The sequence below is a fragment of the Podarcis melisellensis genome (assembly GCF_964234715.1).
Source record: "Podarcis melisellensis genome assembly, chromosome: 6".
NCBI classification, from domain to species: domain Eukaryota; kingdom Metazoa; phylum Chordata; class Lepidosauria; order Squamata; family Lacertidae; genus Podarcis; species Podarcis melisellensis.
The window spans coordinates 61,182,429-61,208,230 of NC_138538.1; the positions used below are offsets into that span (position 1 = coordinate 61,182,429).

The 25,802-nt window shown below is 41.8% G+C and overlaps 1 protein-coding gene and 1 long non-coding RNA gene across 6 annotated transcripts in view; one reads left to right on the forward strand and one right to left on the reverse strand.

Moving 5' to 3' along the window:
* The window catches only part of LOC309372363, a 130,272-nt gene that overhangs the window by 77,079 nt on the left and 27,391 nt on the right, over positions 1-25,802 (reverse strand). The gene's annotated exons all lie outside the window — the stretch shown is intronic.
* DNAJC6 (DnaJ heat shock protein family (Hsp40) member C6) overlaps positions 1-25,802 on the forward strand; it is a 53,474-nt gene that overhangs the window by 2,356 nt on the left and 25,316 nt on the right. Inside the window, exons 2-5 of one of the 5 annotated variants that reach the window (XM_081915713.1) lie at positions 9,422-9,599; positions 20,798-20,948; positions 24,245-24,294; positions 24,428-24,576. In XM_081915713.1, coding sequence (XP_081771839.1) covers positions 9,587-9,599; positions 20,798-20,948; positions 24,245-24,294; positions 24,428-24,576 — 363 coding nt within the window. In that variant the 5' untranslated portion in view covers positions 9,422-9,586. Of the gene's footprint in view, positions 1-9,069; positions 9,600-20,797; positions 20,949-24,244; positions 24,295-24,427; positions 24,577-25,802 lie in introns of those variants that run through there. The other 4 variants (XM_081915710.1, XM_081915709.1, XM_081915712.1 and 1 more) reach the window with 4 other exon arrangements.

The following is a 25,802-nucleotide window of genomic DNA, read 5'->3' on the forward strand; positions in this document are numbered from 1 at the left end:
TCCTCATTGGTACATGACTAGGGATAGACAAATTTGTCATTTTTTTTATTCCTTTCAGTTTTCCAAACTTCAGTTCTCAATAGTTTGCAAGTGTTTTTTTTAAGCCCCCCTAATATGCACTTTGTACTGTTTTCCATTTTGCCCAATACAGATTGTTGCAAAGCTATTTCCCCCAATTAAAAAAAATGTTCATTTTTTTACTAATATATGCATTTTATGGACACTTGTCCTCAGTATATGGGGGGGAAAAATTTACACATCACTTGGCAAACAAGTACATTGCAAAACTCTGAGAAGTGCGAATTTTTGAACCATGGCTATTTTGTTTCACAAATTCACTAGATTTGCCTTTAAATGTGATCTGAGTCAAGTTTCTCCCCCATCTCAGAATATGACTCATTTGGCTTGTTAGTGTCAAAGGGGCACTTTCCCTGGATTCTATGACTCACATTCTCAAGCCATCTGGCTGCATTACGTAAACTCATCCCTTGTTTTAAAGATACCTCTGACTTGGTGCTCTTTTTAATTATTATTGCTGCACTTTGGCCACACAGTGCAAGATGCATGATGTGCTTTGTTAACCAGTAATTGGACTGGCTACATAGAAGATCCTAGCTCAGGCTGCTGAGTATACTTACTCAGGACTCTGAGCTCGACTGAACATAGCAGGACTTACTTCTGAGTAAACATGCATAGGACTACATTGTCAGTGCCTGAAGCTACATTGCATTTTCTACAAGTTGAGCATAGTTCTGTAATTCTTTAGCGCAGCCAAATAATAGAAACTGTCACTGTCAAAAAAAAGTTCTAGTATTTTGTATTTTGATGGGGCAGCTTCTGTTAATTGTTGACTGCTATTTTATATTGTGCTTTACACAGTGTTTTACTACAGATCATTTTAATTTTTTATAGTTTTAAAATCATTGCTCATAACTGTTAACTTTCCCCCTTTTTTAAGGGAAATTCCCTTATTCAGAACAGGATTCCTCGCAAGAAAAGGGAAAAGTTGACAGCTATGTCATTGCTCCTAGTTGCCTCACACAGCAATAATTTCCAGAGTGGTTTAACAATCTTTGAGGGGAATAAGGATCTCCTAAGAACACTCAGGGACACAGGTGGCGCTGTGGGTTAAAGCCTCAGCGCCTAGGACTTGCTGATCGAAAGGTCGGCGGTTCGAATCCCTGCTGCGGGGTGCGCTCCCACTGCTCGGTCCCAGCGCCTGCCAACCTAGCAGTTCGAAAGCACCTCCGGGTGCAAGTAGATAAATAGGGACCGCTTACCAGCGGGAAGGTAAACGGCGTTTCCGTGTGCAGCTCTGGCTCGCCAGAGCAGCGATGTCACGCTGGCCACGTGACCCGGAAGTGTCTCCGGACAGCGCTGGCCCCTGGCCTCTTAAGTGAGATGGGCGCACAACCCCAGAGTCTGTCAAGACTGGCCCGTACGGGCAGGGGTACCTTTACCTTTAAAGAACACTCAGCGTCCTTAGCTAACTAGACTTCCCAGGATCCTTTGGAGGAAGACACAACTGCTTAAAGTGGTATGACACTCCTTTAAATGTATAGTGCAGATGCGGCAACAGTTGCACTTATCCTAGTACTACACATGGACATTTTAAAGTACGTCCTACCCCATCCTTGTGTGGATTTTTAAAGGTTAACTGGAGAAATCCTTTAAAAGGGTATTTAAAACATTCACAGAACACATACATATGCAGAGTACTTATGAGGTGAACCAAGGCCTACTCTCTCCTTTGTGTGGTTTTTTCTTATTTTAACACTTATTTCAACACTTATTTCATCCCATTGCACCTCTACCGTGTACTTTAAACACTATAAAAATAGTACAGAAAGTTACTGCATGCCACTTCCCATGTAATGGTATGTACAAAGTGCATTTTATGAACAACAAGATGACTGATCCCATGTACTGATGGCTATTTCAGAATGGCACAGGATACCATGTACCCAGTTATTATGCCCCACAAGTGGCATAAGGCACATACCAGTACTATGTATATGCCACTTTCCATACATACATTGCCCATTTGTACACACAGTTACACACTTCCTGCAGAATTTTCAAAGTGTTTTTACTTAAGGCACGATGCCTTAAAGCTGCTCCAAGCAGCTTTGCACTGTTACAGCAACAAACAAACAAACAAACAAACAAACAAAGAGCAAGCCCTCAGTTGACCTCCTAAGTACAATGGTTGAACCAACCCTCAGAAAGAGTTGTACATCTAAAGAGCTAAACTGCAGGTCTGTGGCCTGTTTGCACTAGTCTGATGACTGGTTTTGCAGCAAAATCTTGTATTCTCTGGCATCTCACATCTAATCAAATATCTGTTTACCCTAACTGGAAACAGTTCTCCATGCTCTCAGATACAGACCTTTCCTCAATACCTGCTACTTGACCCTTTAAAAACAAAAAAAAAAAAACAACAAAAAAAACCAACACACACCTATGAGGTAGGTTAAGCTGAGTGACTGGCCCAAGGTTGCCCAGTGAGCTTCATGGCTGATTGGGGATTTGAACTCTAGTCTCCAAGGTTCTAGGTTAGCACTCCAGCCACTATACCACACTGGTTTTTATTATGTGGCCCAGATCTTCTCAACATTATCTGAATAAAGCAGGAGAAGCACAAGCTGCAATGAACCCCACACCACCCAAGGACAGACCTTAGGACATGGTAGGCCATGCTAAAAAGAATACTAATAATCATTTCAAATATTATTCATAAGGACAAACTAATGGTAGTGTGGGTCCACCACAATCATTTGTGTGCGCCCAATTCTAAAATGCATGTTTCAGGACTATGCAATCTTGCCCACCCTCCCATCACCACCACTACTGCAAGGCTTACTTCTAACAAGTCATTCCTCCAATATCACATTTTCATCAGCCAGGCTCCAGTTTGAAAGTGAATCTAGCTAGGAGATAAATATTTTGGGTGGTAAAAGGCAGGGTGCTGTGGAAGGAGTGTTCTGAACTCCTTTCTTTACTGAGCCAAAATAGGCAAACTGGTGTGCTTGGTCTCAGAGGACAGCATTGATATACAGTGGTACCTCAGGTTACATATGCTTCAGGTTACAGACTCTGCTAACCCAGAAATAGTACCTCGGGTTAAGAACTTTGCTTTGGGATGAGAACAGAAATCGTGCTCCGGCGGCACAGCGGCAGTGGGAGGCCCCAATAGCTAAAGTGGTGCTTCAGGTTAAGAACAGTTTCAGGTTAAGAACGGACCTCCGGAATGAATTAAGTACTTAAACCAAGGTACCACTGTAATGAGATGTAAGTGTTGTTGAAGCAATTGAGAGCAGTGGCCATAAAGCTATTATGTTAAATATACATGCAAATCGCTAAGAAAACTCAATATGGTCACATCTATTTCAAAAGAGGAAACCACCCCAAAATGAAGAGATTGGTAAAAAGGAAGTTAACAGACAAAGCCAAGGAGGTCAAATCTCCCTGAAATGCTTGGGAGTTGTTTAAAAACACAAAATTAGAACTGCCATGCATACTGCAGATCAGAAAAGGTGTCACCAAGGCCAAGAATATGCCAGTATACAAGCAGAGTAAAGTAAGCTATTAGAGACAATAAGGTTTCCTAAAAATTGAAGTTTTGTCCATGCGAGAACAGAAAGGAACAGAAATTTGGCAAAAGAAATGCAAGCAGACAATAAGGGATGCTAAAATTACATAAAATTTTAGGAGCACATTGCTAAAAACATAGACAATCACTGCCAACAAAATATTTAAATATATTAGCAGTAGGAGAAGGCGAAGGAGTAGTATAGGGAGGAAGTGATAGGGGAGTTAAAGGCGTGCTGAAGGAAGATAAGGATTGCTGAATGAATTATTTTAATCTGTCTTCACAGCAGAATAGATCAGATCCTCCAAGTGTCCCTATTTTAGCGGGACATCATGGATTACAGAATCCCATTTCGAATTCTGACTGGATCCGTGAATGTCTCGCTTTCCCTGCCAGAGCTGGTGGCGGCTATGGGCGCAAAAAAATTATTTTTTATTTTTTTGCAAACAGAGCCAGGAAGTGCGCGCGCGAGTATCACTCTTTACTTTTTCCTATCTCTATAGACACGCCTGTTCTCGGTACAAAGACTTGCTCTGTCAGCAGAGCCAGGAAGTGTGCGCACGAGGATGACTCTTTACCTTTTCTCTATGGTGCTAGCCTGGGCTCATCATCCACCGATGGATCCAAGGCTGCTACCTAGACATGTCCGAGATGTTGGGCATGTGGCATGTCGGTGCCCAGTAAGCTGCCCATGAGCAGGCGGGAAAGGCTCCTTGAGGGGGTCTTTCTCTCTGTCTCTCCTTCCCCCCTTTAGGGTCTCCCATATACTCTGTATGCCCCAAGGCCAGGATCCCCACCCCAGTGCATTATCCATTGATTGCAAATAAACTGACTCTATTCTGCAATACTAGGAAGATCTAAGAAAAGAAAGAGCGAGCGTGCTAGTAAAAATAATCTCAAGCTCTCTCAGTCCAAATTAAAAGTTATTTGTCCAATGGGCATTTGGATAGCTAGTTAAAACACACATCTCTCATGTATGGTCAGGGAAAGGCCTCCTCCCCATTTTTGTGTGTTAGCAGACTGGAGAAAGAAAGTCCTGGGAGTTGGGGTGGGGGAAGAGTGGAAAAAATGGCTGGAGCACTTGGGACCCCATTTCCCCCCTAAAAGCTTTGCTCCTTTCCTTTGATCACCATACTGCTTCAATCTTCATATTGTGTTTCTTTTTGCCACTATGTGACCCCCGAGCCAAGGAGATAAGTAACAATACAAGCTTTAGAATACATCTGAAGGCTACACTGTATAGAGAAGGTTTTTTTAAAAACATTTAATGTTTTTTGTTATGCTTTTTTATAGGTTGGAAGCTGCCCAGAGTGGCTGGGGCAACCCAGTTAGTTGGGCACGGTATATAAATATTATTATTATTACTATTATCAAATAGGATGTCCCTATTTTTTATCGGAGAAATGTTGGTGGGTATGGAAAAGTGAGAGGGGAAATGCAGTGGAAAGCACAAAAGAACAGCCAAGCGCTTGCAATGTCATGTAGCTTCTTCAGAAACATATAAGCATGACTGCTCACTAAACAACCCATTTAGAAGCTTTCACTCTTCCTTCTGACTCCCTCTTGAGGCTTATATATTATCAGTAGATGTCTGGAGGCTTGCAGCCTGTATTGTCAGCATCAGCCTTATCCACCTGTAGCCCATCCTGGCTGATTACTGATTGCACTCCTCATGAGCAAGTGGATAGTCTAGGAGCTGCTTCTTCACATCCAGCTCCTCAAAGTGTTCTAAAAAGGGCAGTTTGCCTACTGATGGAGTGGGGAAAATGTTTAGCTTTGTTAATGTTCCCACCCATCTTTTTAAACTATGTTGGTACTGTCTTTTCATATCTATTTCTTCTCATCAAAAGCCACACTGCATAGGGGTAAGCAGCCATATTGACCCTAACTCACTTTAAAAGTTGCTTAAAAACATTTGGGCACTGGAAACCCTCTGTAAAGCAACACTTTGTGGCAACTGCTCTTGGAAAGTTTAATGCCTTTCATTCATTTCTATGAAAGGTCTGCCACTTGCACAATCTTCTCAAACACCTTGACAATTCAACAGTGAAACAGACATTGTTCCATTGAATAATTGTGGAAGAATTCATTGATTGCCTCCCACCCTCTTTCCACCTGCCCTCCCACTTCATACATTCTTTATGAAATCAAATTCTCTTGGATGAGGAAAGGAACAAGAGAATGACATACAGACTGAAATTGCTTGATAACTACTGCTGAAATTAAAGCCTTGGGAGAATAATCAATAAAAAGGGAAAGGCTGCTTTATTTGGTGAGTCAATGAAGAAAAACACAAGGCAAGCAAAACTAGACAGGATGCCAGTAATGTTAGAGGAAGAGTTTGTAAAGAAAATCTTGACATTTTTGAGGGACTGAATAAATAGTTTGCTGGACAGCAAAAGGAGGTGGCTTGGAACTTCCATCAGCTGTATGTTTCAGAAGGTATGCTTCTCAACTGCCATTGACGGGAAGCCCCACTGGGCTTGATTGCATTAAGAAGTTACCCATTGGGATGGGGTGGTTTCAATACAAAGTGCTTATGAGTGGACTTCAGAAGGGATATCTCTGCTCACTAATCAGCTGATTGGTGCACAGAGCCAGCCCCTTTAAACTTGTTACCTGACATCATAATAATGTCAGGTGATTGACAGATAGGTGGTCCCACAAGGGTAGGAAGGTTCTAGCTCACCAGCCAGATCCAGTTATGCACTCCTAATCTAGGTGGCAACAAACAAATTTCATTTTACATAACAGTGTTTTGGGGGTGCCAGCTACCTCTTTCTGGAGATCCAATGTGGCAGCAGTGGACTTTGGCTGTCAATTGGAATATTTTAAGTTCACCTATGTTCAACATGTGTATTTGTAAATAAATGCAAATATTACAAAATCCAATAAACCTCCAGTAATCCTTCATTTTAAAGGCAAACACAAACCTCTGGAGCTTGTCACAGCTCAGACAAGCAGAGAGAGCATAACAATATACACAGATTTAATTTATAGAGGTCTAAATGCAATCAATAACAGGCCACTGAGTGGAAGTCCTAGTAATGAATATAAGCACTAGTAATGAATACACATCTTGATGTACTTTGGTGAGCTGCAGGCATAAAAGAAAGCATTACATTTATCCAAATTATCTCAGTAGTTCTTGGTTGCATTCTCTTGCAAACATTTAGCATTCTGCACATAGATGAAAGTGCAGCAGCATCCTATGCTAAAGAATGTGCATGGATTGAAGCTGGGACATAGCAGAAAGCTTTTTCCATGTTCACAGACCACTGTATAGATCTCCGAAATGTGTAGATATTGGTAAGAATATCGTCCATTTCGAAACCTTTTTTTGTGTTTGCTATAGACTATTCTAACAATATGTATGAATATTATACTGGTTCAGCAACTTATATAGCGTTTAGAAACACAATTTTATAAACAAACTTATGCGGAGGAGCAACGGAGGAGCATCTTTTTGTATGATACGATCAATCTGTAAATGTTAATCCATTCTAATAAGCTAATCATCTTCATTGTACTTGTGTGCTATAGCCTGGCTGACAGGATTTGTTCAGGAGCCCAGAAAGGATTAATTGGGATTCTAATGAATTTGCACTGAAATCACTCAATTTCACTGCCACTCTACCCTTGTTCTATAGTCCTTCTGTATCACTGTACCCAATGAGAGGAGAACCTAGCCTCTATCTGGGTTAATGAAGCTAGGACAATATAAGCATGAGAACACAAAAAAACTTCTGACACTCTATTTCATAAAATATATATTGCCTATTATTGTTTTTCTATGTTGGCTGAAAAAAGATATGTGTTGCTTTCTTACATCATGGAATAATTATGGCCAGGCTCAGGCTCTGGGATTTTTGTGGGTCAAAGGAAGAGTAAAAGCTTCTCAATGACAGGGTACAGCTCCCAGGCAATTTGGAGTCTAACAGCTCTTTCTTTTATTCAAATAATTGCTCTTCTTTTGATTTGCTATAATAACAGATGAATCATTAAGGTCATCCTAAACCTAGTGACTTTGGGCATGGTGACCAGTTGCTCTTTGATGTTTTTGTGTGTCACAGTTCTGCTGGCTGATCATCATTAACCTGCCTCCATGTTCACCCAGCTTTTGTTAATGTTCTAGGGAATGGTGTAAATCCTCTAGCCACCACTCTCAAAACATTTCACCCCATAGTGACTTTGTTGTATCAGTTACCATCTCAACATTTTCCCTGAATCTACTCCTACCTATCTAGCAAGTAAGACCTTCCAGTTTCCCAGGCTGCAACGTGATGGTAGAGAAGTTCATTTGTAACTGCGCTTCTCATGCTGACCCCACCATCAGGTTTTGGTTTTTTATATTTTTATTAGATTTATATACATATATTCACCCCACCAATAGTTTTTGCAAAAGTCACAGAGGTCAGCAGCTGTAAGTCAACTGCATTGAGCTCTATAGCTGCTTAAATTGAGTTGATGTTATTTGTAGTTCTGTGTTACTCCCAAACTGAATAGTAAGGTCTCCACAGTCTTGGAAAATGAAGCACCCTAGTGGTATGGTTAGGACTGCAGCCTTTGAAAACAGAACTGTAGTAAGGCTATAGAAAAAATGGCTCAAGCCATAGGTGGCAGGTTTAACAGACAGAGCCTGTTTCTGCAGCACTATCTTTTCCTTTCAGAAAAGGTTTCTTAATGGACCACATTAGGGCATGCAAAGGAACTCAACTTATTTCAGCAAGTTAGAGCCACTTCCTTCCAGTGATATGGCTGTTTTTGCTTTTCTCTTTCTGCAGATGGGCCACCTATTGCCACCTTTTAGGCTGCAAATCTGTGCAGTCAAAAAACCCTGTTTAACTCAGTAAGACTTACTTTTTAACTAACATAGCATCCAGTGTTTTAACACCCACATGCACCTTGATGCTATTGTTGGACAGATCCCCATCTACTTCGCTTTTCCATTAACATCCCAGTTATCCTGATTACAAACTCAGGGTAGCTCTAGGCTTCCCTTCCCCTTCCTTTGGTTGTAGTCTCTCTCTCTCTGTCTCTCTCTCTTTCTCGCCCCTTCCTAAAACAAGGAAAAGAGGCGGCAATTTAAATATATATATATATGGGAGATCTGGGACGTGAGAAAGTGCTGGAGTCAAGAGTGGCGGATGCATCACACACAAGGCGTGGGAGGGAGCTGGGAAAACTTCCGCTTTTGTGGAATTCTGCCGGCTGACTTAAAACCGAGGAACACTCCTGGGTTGTGGAACGCGGAGCTCTGCAGCTTTCACCGTCGGGATTCAGTAGGGCTGCTCCTGCTGTCGAGCCACCCCGTCCCCTTCCTGCATGACCATTGAGATTGGCAGTTGCATGGCTGGCGATGCTCTGTGCGCGGAGAGGAGAAGCCCAATGGCAACGGAGGCACGGCTAAGGCGCCTCCCGGATTGCTTCCGGGCACCAGATCTCTGGAAAGCGATGTGTTCCCTAATGGCCAGGCCCCGGCTCTCGTCCGTGGAAGGCGAGGCGTGCCTTGCCCAGGCTGCTCCAATCGCTTCCAGGCAGAGAGGCGGGGACGGCGGGAGGGAGGCGGGTAGGCTGTCACCGCGCGCGCATACACCCACCAGCTCGCTCGCCAGGAAGGCCCTGCTGGGGCTGCAGCCCCCTTTCTGGGCGTGTGGCTGCCTCCGCCTCTCGGGGAAGGTTATGCACTTGTGATTCCCTTTCTTCCTCCTCCTCCTCCTGCCGCTTCCTCCTTTATGCCAGTGGAGACCCTCTGTGCCTGACTAGCCCATGAGCCTCCTCGGGAGCTACCGGAAAAAGACCAACAATGATGGCTATGAATCTTTGCAGCTCGTGGACAGCAACGGTGACTTCTGCGGCAGCCGGGAGCGAACCGGCGGCGGCGGAGGCGGCGGCAGCATCAGCAAACAAGGGGTGATCCCCGCGGTGGTGGCGGCAGCAGCAGCAGCCCGGAGCCCAGCGCGACAGCAGCACCAGCCGCTCGACTGCAGCACCATGGACAGCTCAGGTAGCGGCTTTAACTTCTTGGCCGGGGAGGGGAAGGAGGCTGTGGGTGATGGGAGGCTCTGGTTACAGCCCCACCTTGCTTCCCAGCAAGATCTGAGAGGCCCAGGCGTGCTCTGGTGCTGGGAGGATGGCAAGGCTGGCCGGGGTCCAGGCCATCCTCCGATTTCTGAGGCAAGGAAACCTAAGAGAGCCCGGTGTTGCAAATTTAAAGAGCTTTGAAGACCAGCTAATGAGGAAACGTATCCCAGCTGTCACTCTCTTCTGTTAATTGATGGGGAAAGGAGTGAGGAGAGATGCAAAGGAACTGCTGAGGTCAGTGTATTGTTCTCAGGATGTGTGCTAAGTGGGCAGGAGAGTGATGGAGGGAAGATGGCTTAGGTTTCCTTGGCTGGTGGTGTGCCTTATTAACATAAGTGAAGAAATCATAGTAAACTCAGGGTGATCATTGGAAGAAGGAAAATGTATTTTTCAGAAAGTATTGGGTCCATGTCCAGTTTACCTTATGGTGAACATGCTTAAGAGCAGTTTTAAAAGGAACACATTATAACAGTGGAAAAAGTGCTTTGGGTCATTGTTTAATGGGGGTAAAATACAACTGAATATCAGATGTGGAATAAATGTTGATGTTGTATTGGAAATGAAGGCTACTAAACAATGGCTCATTTATTTCTGCAAACAACTATCCTGAGTGGCTTGGCCAAAATAGTTCTTTTGTTATCTGTAAATGCTAACAAGCCTGCTAGTATTGTCTCTAGATCTATTGATAGGGAACAACACAAGAATAAATTAGGAAACACTGCCTTATTGGCAGGTAAATAAAGTTGTGCCCCCTCACAATAGCAAAGGGAAGGAAAGCTTGAATGTAATTTTGCTGGAATGTTTTCTTCATGACCAGTGGAATTAGACTGGCATGCTGCATGAGTTGGGAAACTACCCCCACCTCTTGCTAAATCTTCCAATTGTATAGCCAGATGGCTCACAGGATTGGTAATGAGAAGCTATGCACTTCAGGGGTCCTGGTTCAGATTGGCCTGGATTGTGGAGAGTAGTTATTGATGGATTATCAGCTATGTACTGAAATGTGTGGATGGGTGTGTTCCTTCCTTCCTTTTTTTTTAAAAAGGTATTTCAATACTATTGATGCCAGCTGTGTTTGCTAACAATTTTATCCATAGCTCTGTTTCATTTCTGACGCTAGCTTCCTTTTTCCTCCAGAGAACATCTTCTTGATGTATAAGCAGTTTCCACAAAGTGATGTGCTGCCAGTCCGTTTAAAAATATAATCTCATATCCAGTGAAGTGGAATCCCAAAGCACAACTGTTAGAGTGAGAATATGATGGTCTACAAGTACTTAGTCCCCATCCTTGAATTTATGTGGTGTGATTAACTTGGTTGATATAAAGAGGATTGGACTTGAGAACTGGTTTATTCACTGTCTCAGGGTTGGGGTTGGAATTCCAGATGCTTTACATGATATAAGAGCAATACACATGATGAACCATATGACCTGAATTTGGGAGTCCAGTTTATAATACAATACTACTTAACTAATGGTTTATTTAAAAAAATAGACTCCATGCAGGTTTCAAAATGGTGGAAGAAGAACTAATGCTTCTTTTCAAAACTATCTGCCAGGATTACTCATCTTCACCCAATGAGTTGAGCAGATGTTAAATTGTAGCCTGTGCTGGCTAGGCCTGATGGGAGTTGTGACATAAAGTACTTGGAGGACACCAGGCTGGGGAAGACTAATATAGTCATGCGTTACCTCCACTTGCGTTACCTCCACTTGGTAATTAGCAAAAGGCCGAATCCCAGTTTACATGCATCAGTTCGTTTTAAACAAACAGGTGTGTTTAGTGTTAGTGTGCAGCCACAATGGAATAACTTTGATCTAAGAAAACTTTGTCTTGGTCTTGTAGAGGTAAGGAGTCTTTTTCCCTAACTGTTACTGATCAGAGAAGGATGTAAGGGGTAAAGCTTCGGTTTCTCTTGGAATAGAAGGAGAAATGAGGTCTGTGCAAACTCATAAATTGTGCTGGACTTTCCAGGTACAGTTCAACCCTCTTGACCATTGCCCATCTTGGCTTCTTAAAGCTAACCATAGGAGATTAATAGGGTCCAGGAAGTGATTGGTGCTTCATTGGAATGGGTGAGGAACCATTTGTCTTGAAGTAGGTGGTGGTGTGTCCACTCTTTAAGAGAACCTCCCTAGACCTGGAATTCAGTGGCAAACATCCTCTTTTTGGAGAAGGTGCTTGAGAGGATCGTTGCAATTGAGCTTCAGACATGCTTGGAGGAAAATGAATGTCTGGATCCATTTCAGTCTAGCCTCAGGCCCATTCATGGCCCTAAACTGTCTTGATCACAGTGGTTGATACATTTGTTAGAAGAGAGATGGAGGGGAGTGCAATCCTGCTTCTTAGAAGCTTTTCATACCATTGACCATGGCATCCTTCTGGAGCAGCTCAATGAGGTGGTGTTTGAGGGCACTGTATTTCAGTGGTTCCGCTCCTACCTCCAGGGTCATTTCTAGAAAGGCTGCCGACACCATTGGAGTTTTCCTGTGGTGTTCTGCAGGATTCCAACTTGTCCCCCATGCTATTTAACACCTATATGAAGGCCCTGGGAACTGTCACCAGCAGTTTTGGAGTGAAGTGTTACCAATATGTGGATAGCACTTCTATCTCTCTGTTCCATCTGAATCAAGAGAGGTGGCTGAGGAATGAACGCAATGATGTGGGCCAACAATTGGAAACTGAAGCCTGAAAGGACAAAGGTGTTATGTGTTCCAAGTCTTGTTGAAGAGGTTCTGTACAGGGTTGCAATCCCCTGGAAGGATCAGGCTTGTTGCTTGGGGGTACTCCTCAACCCAGTGAAGTCGCCTGAGGCCCAGGTAGCCTCTGTGGCCCAGGAGTGCCTATTTCCAGCTCCAGCTGGTTTGTCAGCTACACATTGTGGGTTTCAACTTGATCTGGTAACTTCCAGATTGGATTATTGCAGTGCTCTCTATGTTGGTGTGCCCTTGAAGTCAACTCAGAAACTTCAGCTGCTTCAAAATGCAGTGACCAGATTACTGGCTAGGGTTTTCCTTAGAACTCTTGTATAATCCCTATTTTAAAACAGCTGCACTAGTTGCCATTTTGTTTCTGGGCCTAGTTCAAGGTGCTCACATTAGTGTTGAAAACCCTACATGGCTCAGGCCAAAAATACCTGAAAGGCTTACTCCTTTCCTGTAGCATTCTAATATTGCCAGAGGATACCCTTTTGGTTGTTTCACCATCCGCAGAATCTCAACAGGTGACACCCTGGAAGAAGACATGCTCTGTGATAGCCTCTGAGTTTTGGAATTCCCTCCTCACAGAGATGTATCTGGCACCTTCACTATAAAGCAAGCTTACTCAAACTTGGCCCTCCAGATGTTTTGAGACTACAATTCCCATCATCCCTGACCACTGGTCCTGCTAGCTGGGGATCATGGGAGTTGGAGGCCAAAAAAACATCTGGAGCGCCAAGTTTGAGGAAGCCTGCTATAAAGCTTTCAGTGAATGCTGGAGACATACATCTTTACTCTGACTTTTGACAACTGAGAAGTGTGTTTCCAGAAGACATCCTATTCCTGTTATTATAATTTGTTTTAACAGGTTTTATTACTGAATATCCAGATCTGAAAACAGATATAATCAACACTATTGAATCGACTCATTTAAAATGAGAGGAGGTGTAACTTACCCTTACTTTGTTGTTCTATGTAGTCCAGTATTTGTATTTTATAAATTAATTAAATATTATTTAATTTATTTTAAAAATAATAAAGAATTTTAAATTATTGTAACCTGCCCTGGGACTTGCTGGTGAAGGCAGGTAATAAACGTAATAATGATGTTAATAATATAATCCTAAAAAACTTAAGAGAAACCATGCAAAAGTTGGCCTAATTTTTCATTAAGAGCATTTGCCACTGAAATTAAGTAAACAGTAAAGAGGAAAGCCACAGGGGGCAAAGTTTTCAAATACCGAATCTGCAGCTTTGAAATCTGATGCTTTTGGGTTCTGAGGCCACAATCAGAACACCACAAATTAATTCGTGTTCCCTGCATTAAGGAAGAGACACTCTTTTTCTTCTGTGCTCTGCCCATGGGTAAACATATCTGTAAGGTATAATGTTTTTGAGTATTGCATGTATGTGTCTGTATTGACGTGGTGGAATCGTATTTCTGCAGATCTATAAGCTCTAAGCTTCCAAAGAATATAGGAATCAAGTGTGTTGGCGCTTTATAAATGCCACAAAGTAGTATCCACACACTGGGGTAAAATGAAAGGAAAAACTGAATATAGATTTGTCTAAAGAAATATAACATGTCCTATGAACTTGAGGCAGGTAAAGAGGTCTTAAAATTAAAATACATATATGCTTCCATCTTATTAGAATATGCTGGCAATTTCAGGCCAGCCTTGGGAGAACCTCTGTGTCTCCTTGCTGGTTATATTTTTTGTCTTGTGCATTCTTGAGATGGCTGAGTTATGATGGAAAACATTACAGAAATCTTTTAATACCTTTTTGTCCCAAGACCATAACATTCTCAATGGCAAATCCAAATACAGTTACTAATAACAGAAGACTCCTTCTGGATCAGGCCAAAGGATTGTCTAGTCCAGCATCTTTTTTTCCAGCAGTGAAAAACCAGATGGCAATGGGAAGCCCACAACTGGGACACGAGGGCAATACCAATTCCTGATGCTGTTCTTCAGCAACAGGAGTTCAGAAGCACATTGCTTCTGATCTTGGAGGTAGTCATTTTGGTTCTTTTAAAATTATTGGATAGATTTCTAGTACACTGTTTAGAGTGTTTATTTTCCTTAAATGGCTTACAAGAGATCAATAAACTACATTAAAATTCAAGGCTTGAATAGCAGTAAACAACTGAGAAAATTAAAACACAGTAGTAGATAAAATAGTCATCAGTGGTATGCAGCCATCATGGCTAGTAGGCTTTATCCTTTGTGAAATTGTTTAATCTAGGTTGGAGGCCATTACCACATTTTGTGACAGTGAATTTAATAATTTAACTACTTGCTGGAAGAAGTCCTTTTCTGTCCTTAGTCTTCTGCCATTCAGCTTCTTCGAACGACCCAGTTCTAATATTATTCAGAGAACAAAAAAAAATTCTCTGTCCACTTTCTCTACAGACATAATTCTATACACCACTATATGCCTCCTCTTTTTGCCTCTTTACCAAGCTAAAAAGCCTTGTGAGGACAATGATGCTGTCAGTACAGATTCTAACAGTGCCATCCCATATACTTCGGTTTGAAAGCAAGTTCCATAGAATTCAGTGAGACTTTCTCCCAGGGAAGTAGGTGTAATATTGCAGTTTTGATCATGGGTAACATATTACTAGAAAACATTGCCATTTAGAGGCAAACCTGCCATGCTCTGCATTGTATGAAACTGCAACTGTTTTGAATTGGCATTTATTTAGTTTTAAAAGTGTGCAATACTAAGCAACAGGTCAAAGAATCGGGAGAGGGGGTTGCCTGTTCTAGATGGGGTCACACTCACTCTGAAGGAACAGGTATGAAGCTTAGGAATGCTCTTGGGATCATCTTTGTCCATAGAAACTCAGGTGACCTCAATGGTGAAGAATGCTTATCACCAGCTTTGGCTGGTACGTCAACTATATCCTTTTCTGAACAGGGATAATTTGGCCACTATGCGTGCCTTCCCTCATGGCTGGACTGGAGGCTGCAGCTGGTGCAGAATGCCACAACCCCAGTGGTGAGTGATGCCTCTCATCAAGCACATATCACACCAGTACTAAAAGATATGTGCTGGCTGCCTTTAATCACTGAACCAGTTTTAAGGTTCTACTACTAACATATAAGGTCCTGAACAATTCCGGACTATGTTACATTTTCCCCTATGCAGTATGGTAAGGGCATTAATATCACTTCTAATACATCATGGCTACATTTCTATGTGCATACAAAATACTATAACTGCTGCATGTGATGCATACGTAGGCCTAGCAGGAGATAGATTAACCCAACTGCGGCCAGAAATTTCCAAACCCACTTTCTCTATGTAGCTTCCATTGTCTCAACCAAAGTGCCTCTGACTTAGCCTGCTGCAGATTCCTTTCTCTCCATGAAGAGCTTTGTTCCCTCCAGGTATCTTGTGTCTTTCCATCTCCCTTCCCTGCTTTTAGAAGGAGGGAAAGATGGGAACTCAGCCCAGAATGCAAAGAACTACTGGAAACCAGTTCTGTGAGCATCTATCAGATCCTTCAACTGCTTGGTCAATACCTAATGATTAGTGGGTATTAAGGGACTTCTGAACATCAAAAAAGACCAACATACTACGATTATGTCTGTTTCAAATTTACTGTATGCATACTGCATAGTGAGTATACTTTCAAAGTAATCAAACTGAATGCACCAGGATAATGAAAAGAGGCATGTTACATAAAACAGATAGCAATTTATGCTTGAATATAGAAGCCATGTGGTGAATATTATACAGTTGTTTAAGCTGCTGCATTTGTTCTGCAATAGCTGGTGTGTGTGGATGCATTGTTCAATTGATCACTAGCAAAAATGCTTCTGACCCCAAACTGCTCCTGGGATAATATATTTTCCCTGCTCTCAAGATTTTGCATTGTAAGCTATTATCAATTCTTGCAAACCTTCATGCTTAAAAAAAATACATGAAAATATCTTCATTTTTATTATTTTCATTCATTTAGATATTCTAATTTTAAAAATGTCTATGGTGAGCTACTCTCTGAAATTTATAGGCATTGCATACCAGTTCTAGTACTTCTATGAATTTAATTATCTTCCTTTTTATGATAAAGGCACATGCATATTTCCAGTTTATTACTTCTGGCAATACATCTTCTGCAGGCCTTGCTAAAAATTCTAATAATTCAGTTGTAATAACTAGACAAATGAGAGTATGTAGGAGACTGTACAGTTCTTTACCATCAGCACCTGTCAGATTCTGAACAGGTATGAAAAAACATTTCCACTGATTTCCGTAAAGCAGTGCTGATGACCATAAGTATGTATTTTTTGCCATGGTGTGCGTTGGTTTTTTTTGGGGTGCTGGTAGTAGTGATTTCAATATAATTGCTATATGAAGCCCTAGGGGCGGACATTGGCAATCTTTTGTAATGGTTGAAGAGCAACATTTTTGCCTGGCGCCTAAAGCTATATAATGAAGGCACCAGCTGAGCCTCTCTGGGAAGAGCATTCCACAAATGAGGAGTCACTGCAGGAAAGGCCTGTTCTCTTGTTGCCACCCTCTGGGCCTCTCATAGAGGAGGCACACAAAGAAGGGCCTCAAATGATGATAACAAGTTCTGGGTCAGTTCATATGGGGAGAAGTGGTCCTTGAAATATTATGGTTCTGACATGGTTCTGAGCTGTTTAAGGCTTATAGGTGAAAACCAGTGCTTTCAATTGGGCCCAGAAACTCATTGGCAGCCAATGCAGATTGGCCAGGATTGGTGTAGTATGCTCAAAACCATCTTGCCCTGGTGAGCAACCTGGCTGTTGAATTCTGCACTAGCTGAAGTTTCTGAACTGTATTCAAAGGCAGCCTGATGTATAACGTGTTGAAGTTATCTAGCCGAGAGGTTACCAGAGTACAGACAGCAGAAGTTATGCTATTCCTGTCCCGATATGGGCACAGCTGGGCCACCAGCTGAAGCTGATGGAAGGCACTCCACCTGAGTCTTAAGCAACAGCAATGGATTCAGGAGTACCCCCAAGCTGTGTACCCACTCCTTCAGTTAGAGTTTAACACCATCAAGAACAGTCAACCTCCTATCTATCTGGCCTATGGAACCACCCACTCACAGTGTCTCAGTCTCAAACATCTGGATTGAGCTTCAGCTTGTTGCCTCTCATCCAGCCTATTAGCAAGGCAAGACAAAAGTCTAGCACACCCACTCCCATATCTGCAAATGTAAAGAAGAAGTAGAGCTGTGTGTCACCAGCATATTGCTGACAGCATAATCCAAAACTCTGAATGAGGAAGCTTAAACAGCATGGGGGATAAAATCAAACCCTGAAGAACCCCACATTGAAGGCTCCATGGGGCCAAAGAGCACTCCCCAAGCAGTGTCCTCTGGAAATGATCACCAAAGTAGGAAAAGAACCATTGCAAAGCAGTGCTACCCACCCCTAACTTGGACAGGTGCTCCAGAAGGTTACCATTGTTGATAGTATCAAAAGCCACTGAGAGGTTGAGGAGAATTACCGGTAATAGGGACACATTTCTGCTGTCTCTTTCCCAATGGTGGTTATCATACAGGGTGACTAAAGCAATTTCTGTGCCAAAACTGGGCCTAAACCCCAATTGAAATTAATCTGGAAATGCAAAATATCACTTTAAATTTGCTTTCTGAAACTTCATAGCTGCAGGGTGGACTATGAGAACAAACATCCTCTATTTGATTGACAAAACTAGATTCATTTACAAAACACTGACCATTCAATTAGTCCAAAATACCTTCAGACCAGGAAATGTCAATGAAGATAAGACCTTTGGAGTTGGGTTTCTCATAGATTAATCTCAAGAGCTAGCAGTGATCAGCTGAAGTAAGCAAAGTATTCTTTGCTTTTCTAGAAGTTAACATCTCTAGTCTTTTTATATTTGCTTTTCAATAAGCCAAGAGATATCTCTGTATCAGTGAAAACAAAATAAACCAAAACAATCTGTTAGACAATGTCTGGTCTGTCTTTCTCCTTTTTTAAAACAGAAGAGTCCATTTCATAAGCCTCTTTGTTTCTAAGAACTGAATAGCACCACCAGATCGCTTGCACATCTTTTGCCATTGCATCATTAGTGCTTGTTTTTACACAGTTTTGCCCTTGACTGTGTTTCGTATTGTCATGGTTTAAATGACAGTTCTAAGCACAAATTTAATTGCTTTTTTGCTAGTGAGATAATACTTTGAAAAAGTAAATAAATAAAACATTTTAGTCCACATAAAGCTTAAGTGACAAGCTGATAGAAATGTCAAGGTAATGAGAAAAAGTTAAACATTTCCCCTCCCTTTTTCTATGGTAGGTGAAATCATGCAGGATTATAACTTATTCTGCCATCAAGGCTATTAGAATCAGAACAGTATTTATTGTTATTGTGTTATCTAATTAAGGTCCGTAAACCATAGAAGAATAAAACAACAATGTACAAGGCAATTAAGACTTTCATAAAGGTGTAGATAAGGCTACTAACAGAGGCAGTTATCACAAGCATCTGCATTTCATTAAAAAAACACAAATCCTTCCAATGAGATGTTAGCAACTGACTTAGGAAAGCATGCCTGTTACCAAATATCCTAGTCTTATTTCACAACCAAAGTAGCAGTTCTTTACCAAAAAGTTCAGAGTTAACTAGATTATAACTGATGTACTACATAATTGTTTGTGGTCTCTTGAAAAAGTGGAAAGAACCAAATGCACTAGCTATGCCCAAGAGGCTCTTTGGATCCCAGCTATATTCTTGGCTATGATAAAGCACTTTCAAATCTGTAGCAGCAATGCTAAGCACACAGAGTGTTATGGAGAGGTGCCCTAGTATTTAGTAGAGCTTTATACTCCCACCCCCAGGTTGCCACTGTGCTGCCTGGTACACAGCATTGTGGCCAGTATGTTAATTCCAAGGCAGGCTTTCCGCACCTTCCCTGTAAGCATTTGTAGGGGGAATCTGTGGACCCCTGATGAAGAGGCTACTGCCCAGAAACACAAGAACAGTTAGCTTTTGGTTGCTTGCAAAGGAGGTGTGGAAGAAGAAGCTGCCTTGGAATAAATAGAACAAAAGTGGCCCAGTGGGGGACCGAGCACTCCATTAGGGCACCTACACATACTACTGTGTACATCTGCACTCGTTCTTAATTAGCAGCTGTGTTGTTACAAACACACCTTTGTTTTATTTTATTCTTTTGTGTTCATGTATGCTCCAGTCCAAGGATCCATTGCCCATTCAACTCTGTGGATCTGTTTCCTCCTTTGGAGTGAATGGGAATGGTGATGCAGTCATTCACTCAATATATGTGGTGTAGCTTCCACAAAACAAATTGCAGATTGACAAAATGGTTCAAAGAGAGCTGTGCAATGGGCTTTTAAGTAGGGGAACTTGCATAAGAAGAGTGAGAGATGTTAGAATGCTCTCTCTGTGCATGGATATCATTGTGCCTGTTATCAGAATTTATCACCACTGGGTTTCAGATCATAAGAACCCAATGTCTGGATACATGTCAGAGTGTGAATTTCGCAATGTAATTCTGTTAATTCTCTTTAAATGGGTAGTGTATTCAAATGCTGAAAATATCTGATGCAACAGGCTTAGCCTGGCCAGGGAAAATGGACTGATAAACAGAAATTCTTTTGCATTTGTCAGAGTTGGGCATGGTTGATAGTATGCCTTTGTTCCATATGACTTTTTAAAAAATCAAAAGTAACACAGCTACAGACCTAGAGCACCATTCTTTTAAATGCCTTGCAACTTTACTTGAGACATGTGGCTCTGTATTTAGCATGCCATGCATTAGTGATATAATGACTCAGATGGGCTTTGTCACATCAACACCTGCCTCTGAAAGCTGTCTCGGGTCCTGCAGTACATCCTGCTGAGCAGCAACCTGAAAACAGGCTTTCCTATCTGAAAAACGCTTCTTTCTGTGATACCCTGTTTCCTGTTGCTAGTCTCTCTCTGTTCCAGGTACATTCACCTCTGATTCTGTCCAGCCCACAACCCACACGGAACAGAGCAAAACAGCACAGAACAGTACAGTGTTTGTTGTAGAACTGGTGCTCCTCATATGTGCCTGGTTTTGTAGTGACCATGCAATGTCATTGGTAGCCTGTCTTTTTGTACCATTTAATCTGATTTTTTGCTTTCCAGGAAAAATTCTGTTAACCTTTCCCCCCCCCCCTAAAACAAAAATTGTAACATTCTTTGGTTATGTCACTACCACAGTTAAATAACTCTGATGCATCCTGTTGTTTACCAGAGATTGTGACTAACTTGGTTGGCATTTACATCTCCATTTGCTCGTTCCTAACTGGAAGCTGCATTGTTGCTGCTGATGTGTGCTAAGATCTGGTGCTTGTGGTGGTTGGTAAATCTCCAGCAAAGCAATGTATGTGTGTGTGTGTTGTCTTATGTCTGGTTTTCTTCTTTTAAGGTGCCTCGTCTCCGGACATAGAGTCTAACTATGGGGGAGGCCTGTTAGACATGATGAAAGGAGGAGCAGGGAGACTGTTCAGCAACTTAAAGGATAACTTGAAGGACACTCTTAAAGACACTTCTACGAAAGTTATGCAATCTGTTGCAAGGTACTATGAAACAAAAGCCCTGGAGAGCTCAGCTAGCAAAATAGTAAGCTTAGTAATTATTTCCCTGTCACAGGGAAATAATCAGATTTTAGTAGGCTTGGACAAAGGGATTATTTAGCACCCTGGTGAGATCTTAGGAGGGAAACAGAAAAGGTTGCTGTAGAAGCCTGAAGTTTGAATAATATTATGATGGCCCTCAGGCCACTGTGGCTAACTCCAGGAAGCCTATAAGGAAGGCATGGAGCAACTACCGTATTTTTCACTCTATAACACGCACCTGACCATAACACGCACGTAGTTTTTAGAGGAGGAAAACAAAGAAAAAAATATTCTAAACGAAACAGTGGATGTATGATTTTTGTGGTTCATGCTGTGGCCACAGACATGTGATCTGAAGGTGAGTTTGGGGTAGCCCAACGCAAAAATCCTGAGCATCCATGTGGATCCATGCTTTGTAACCATGTTTTTGCACCATTGTGGCCCCATGAAACAGTGGGTGCGTGTGTGTTTTTTGGTGCATGCTGTAGCCATGGACATGCTATGTGATCTGATGGTGAATTTGGGGTGACCCAGTGCAAAATTCCTGAGGATCCATGTGGATCCGTGCTTTGTAACCACGTTTTACGTGGGGAGGGAAGGAAAATCACTCAAGGGACAAGGAGCACACGTGGAGTGTGTGGAGAAGGATGCTGCTAATAATGCAGAAGAGGGGTATAAGGGAAGAAGGCTCCTCTCCTCTCCCGCTTTGCTCCTTTAAAACAAGCAGGCTCTGCTTCTCTCCCTCCTCCCCGGCTCGGCTCGCTATTTAGCGAGCTGAGTGGGGAGGAGAGAGGGACAGAGAGCACGGTTGATTTAAAGGAGCCAACCGGACAGGAGCTGCTTACACTCGTGTAAGCGGCTCCTCTCCTCTCCTGCTTTGCTCCTTTAAAACAAGCAGCCTCTGCTTCTCTCCCTCCTCCCAACCAGACAGTCAACCAGACAGAAGCCGCTTACACCTGTGTAAGTGGCTCCTCTCCTGCTTTGCTGTTTCAAAGCGAGCCACGGAGGAGGGAACGAAGGGGAACTATGGATCCTCTGCGCACGACTGCAGCAGATCCCCCTGCCATCCGTAGGCATTCGCTCCATAACACACACAGACATTTCCCCTTACTTTCTAGGAGAGAAAAAGTGAGTGTTATGGAGAGAAAAATACGGTAACTTTCCTTTTCTCTTGTTTCTCCAGCTGATACTCAGGAGCATACTTCTAGATATGAAACAGTTCCCTTTAGCCATCATAACTAGTTAGCTATCAATAGCCTTATCCTTCATGAATTTGTGCAATCCTCCTTTTAGAAGCCGTCTTGTGGAAGTGAACCCCATAAATTAACTCTGTACTGAGTGAAGCTTTATTTCCGCTTGTTTCCTCTGAACGTACTGTCAGTCAAAACCACTGGTAGACCCTGAGTCATAGACAGGAAGAAGAACTTCTCTTTATCCATAAATTATTCACTTTTTGGAAATGAATATCCTCAAAAAGGTTAGTGTAGAACTGAAAAGGGTTCAGAAAAGGGCAACCAAAATGATCAAGCGGATAGGGAAAAAATCCCCTGTGAGGAAAGGTTACAGCATTTGGGGCTTTTAAATTAGAGAAAAGGCAAGAAGAGGTGACATGACAAAAATTTATAAAAGTTTGCATGGTGTGGAAAGAGGATATAGAGAGAAGCTTTTCAATGAAGCTAAATACTGGATGATTCCAGACAGACAAAAGAAAGTAATTTTTCACACAGTGCATAGTTAAACTATGGAATACACTCCCATGAGAGGCAGTGATGCCTACCAATTTGGACGGCTATAAAAGAGGGTCAGAGAAGTTCATGGAGGCTAAGGCTATCAGTGGATGCTAACCCCAATGGCTATTATTCTATCTTTGCTGTCGAATGCCATTTTACTGGAATCACTGTTGTCCTCAGGTCCTGTTCAGGGACTTTCCATAGTCATCTGTTAGGCCACTGTGAGAACAGGTGTTGGACTAGATGGGTCACTGGCCTGATCCAGCAGGCTCTTCTTGCATTCTTAACTTGGTCTAAAAGCGTGTGGAATTCGACAGAAAAGTAAGGGATTTGTTTGAGGGCTGAGATCTTCAGTATTCAGGCTGGTGGTAACCATGAACACAAATTCATGAGGCAGCTTCTTTCCTAATGTTCAAAGTGACCCCTGCAGCCACCATTTTCTTGCTCTGGGAGGCCCTTCTGTCATTATGCTCTTTGAATCAAATGTACTGAAACAGTAAAGAAACATTTAATATTAGCTGAGTAGACACCGTAAGTGGTATCCAACAAAGTAGTTCCCTTAGTGCAAGAATTTCTGTTTGCACAATGGAACTTGCCCTCCCCAAATTTACTCCAGAGGTTTTGGGGAAAACCCAGAACAGATTTAGGGAGCATGCATGGACAGAAGAGGGAGGGGAAGTTTTCTTGGCAGCCCAATGATCCTTGTCCTAACAGAACTACAATCTTGGATACTATCTATTGAATTATTTAGCTGGCATTATATGCAGTTGTCTACAAATAAAGACCCAGGATGAGCTTTGTAGTTGTTGGTTTTTTTAACTACCTAATTTCTAATTTTACATAATAGCTTGAGATTTTAGATATTTCCAACAGAGTCGTGAGAGTGAAAGGCAATGAATCCCAATTCAGGGATGAAGCAACTGTGGCCATCCCAGAGGTTGGGCTACAACTTCCATCATCCCTGACTATTGTACTTCCTGGTTGGTGTTTATGGGAGAAGGAGTCCAGCAACATCTGAGGCCACAGGTTTCCCATCCCTCATTTACTTTATTGTTACCTGAAAGAGAGCGAGAGCGAGAGAGAAAGCTCATGGGAACTATTTCTTAAACCACCTTTGGTTCCATGACAGAAGAAAAGGAGGGGTATACATATATAAAAAAATTTTTTGGTTCATCATCTCTTAACGCATTCTGGTGCAGGGCCAGTTTAAAATCAATAGCTAATTGACATGAAATATCTGCATAATTGCACGAGAGAGAGATTCCGCTGCATAGTCAGAAGTGAAATAATATGAATGCAGCAATTGGAAAGGAACCACAGGGGCATAATGCACCCCCAAAATATGGGGAAATGCTGTGCATTACAAGATGCTGCAGTTGTCTCTTTGCTGAGCGAATATGATTATTACTTTACAGACACAGGGAAGACTTGTGCATAGGCCTTAATGGGACATGGAACATCTATAAAACTTCTGTTGATTTTGGTGTGTGTATTAACCAGCATTTATTTTCCTGTCTTTTAAAATAGCTACACCAAGGGAGAACTAGATATTTCTTACATTACCTCAAGAATTATTGGTAAGTGTGTGAGTTACTTCAAACAATGAAACAGTGCTCCTTGTAGCAATGCAGCCATGTTACACTTGTTAATTGTTAATCTTGTATCTTTTCTGGTTTAGAATGTAAACTTACATTTTTCATGTCTTGATAGTGATGTCATTTCCTGGTGAAGGAGTTGAACTAGGATTTAGGAATCATATTGATGATGTACGGACGTTCTTGGATACAAGACATCCTGACCACTACACAGTTTTCAATTTGTCACCGAAGTCTTATCGTACTACCAGGTTTCATAATAGAGTAAGTGACTTCTGCTGGTACTGTGATTTGACCCAGACTATCACAGGGTGTTAGTTCTGTTTGTAAGATTAGGCATGTTATCTTTACGACTTTCTCTATGCAAAACAGGTGCTCTACTGGTGAGCTACATCCACTCAAGTTGGCAAGGAAAAAAGAGGTGCCTAAATTATGGAAAGGCCTCTCAGTGGAGGTTCAGATGGGTACTTCTTTGCCTGCTTTTAACCAATATCATAAGTCCATGTTATTCTGATGGACTTATATTTTTGGATGGAGCCTGTACTAAGTTTTTGTTTGTTATTTGCTGATATTTATATGGTTCTGTCTTACTGATATTTGGTTAGTTTGTGTATTGTTAGGACATTAATAAATCTCCTTGGAAATAACATGGAAATGAGTGCTTAATTTGTGCTGTATTCTACTATAATCCACTATAGTTCTGGAAGTAGCTTTCACATCAAGCTGCTTTTATATAATGTGGAAATTAGATTTTAGGGAAGTGTCATGAAAATGGAATAAACTGCCGTGTGAATGCAGCTTTTGAGTCTTAAAGAACAATGGCAGGGCCTTGCCCCAAGCTGGATAAATACACTTACTAGAAACAAATACCACTGAGACTAATGAGGTGTACTACCACGGAAGAATGTGGGTGCATGCAAGCTGGAATTTTGTAATACACTGTGGACAAAATGCTAGGGACTAGTGTATACTTGATACAAAGAGCACTTATTAGTCAAGCATGCAGGAAAAGTAATGCATATTTCAGAAGAGCTACTTTAATTATTATTTAAATTATTTAATTATTATTAATATTATTTAAAATACAGTAGTTTTAGGCAGTTTTTCTGGGCAAATGCCCATCCAGTGTATCTTCTCCACTGTTCATTATTCTGTATGTGGCGTTATCTAAATTCACACAGACAGTTCTTTTGCTGCAGTGCTAAATAATAGCTGGCACTTATATTGTTGTGCCTCAATAATAGAAGAAAGTTCTTGTTCATGGAAACTCATGTATTAGCTTAAGCTGCCTTAATCTTGTGGCTTTCAGTGAGATGTAAGCAGCCCAGTTGTACACAGAATTGCAGCCATTGTCCTTAGTTGCCACAGGTCTCTTTGCAATTATATCAATTTCATTTGGTTAGCTGACCTCTCTCCCTTTATTAAATATATTGTAATTTTCAAAGTAGTATGATCGTGTTTTTTTAAAAAGCCATGCCTGAAAATTTTGT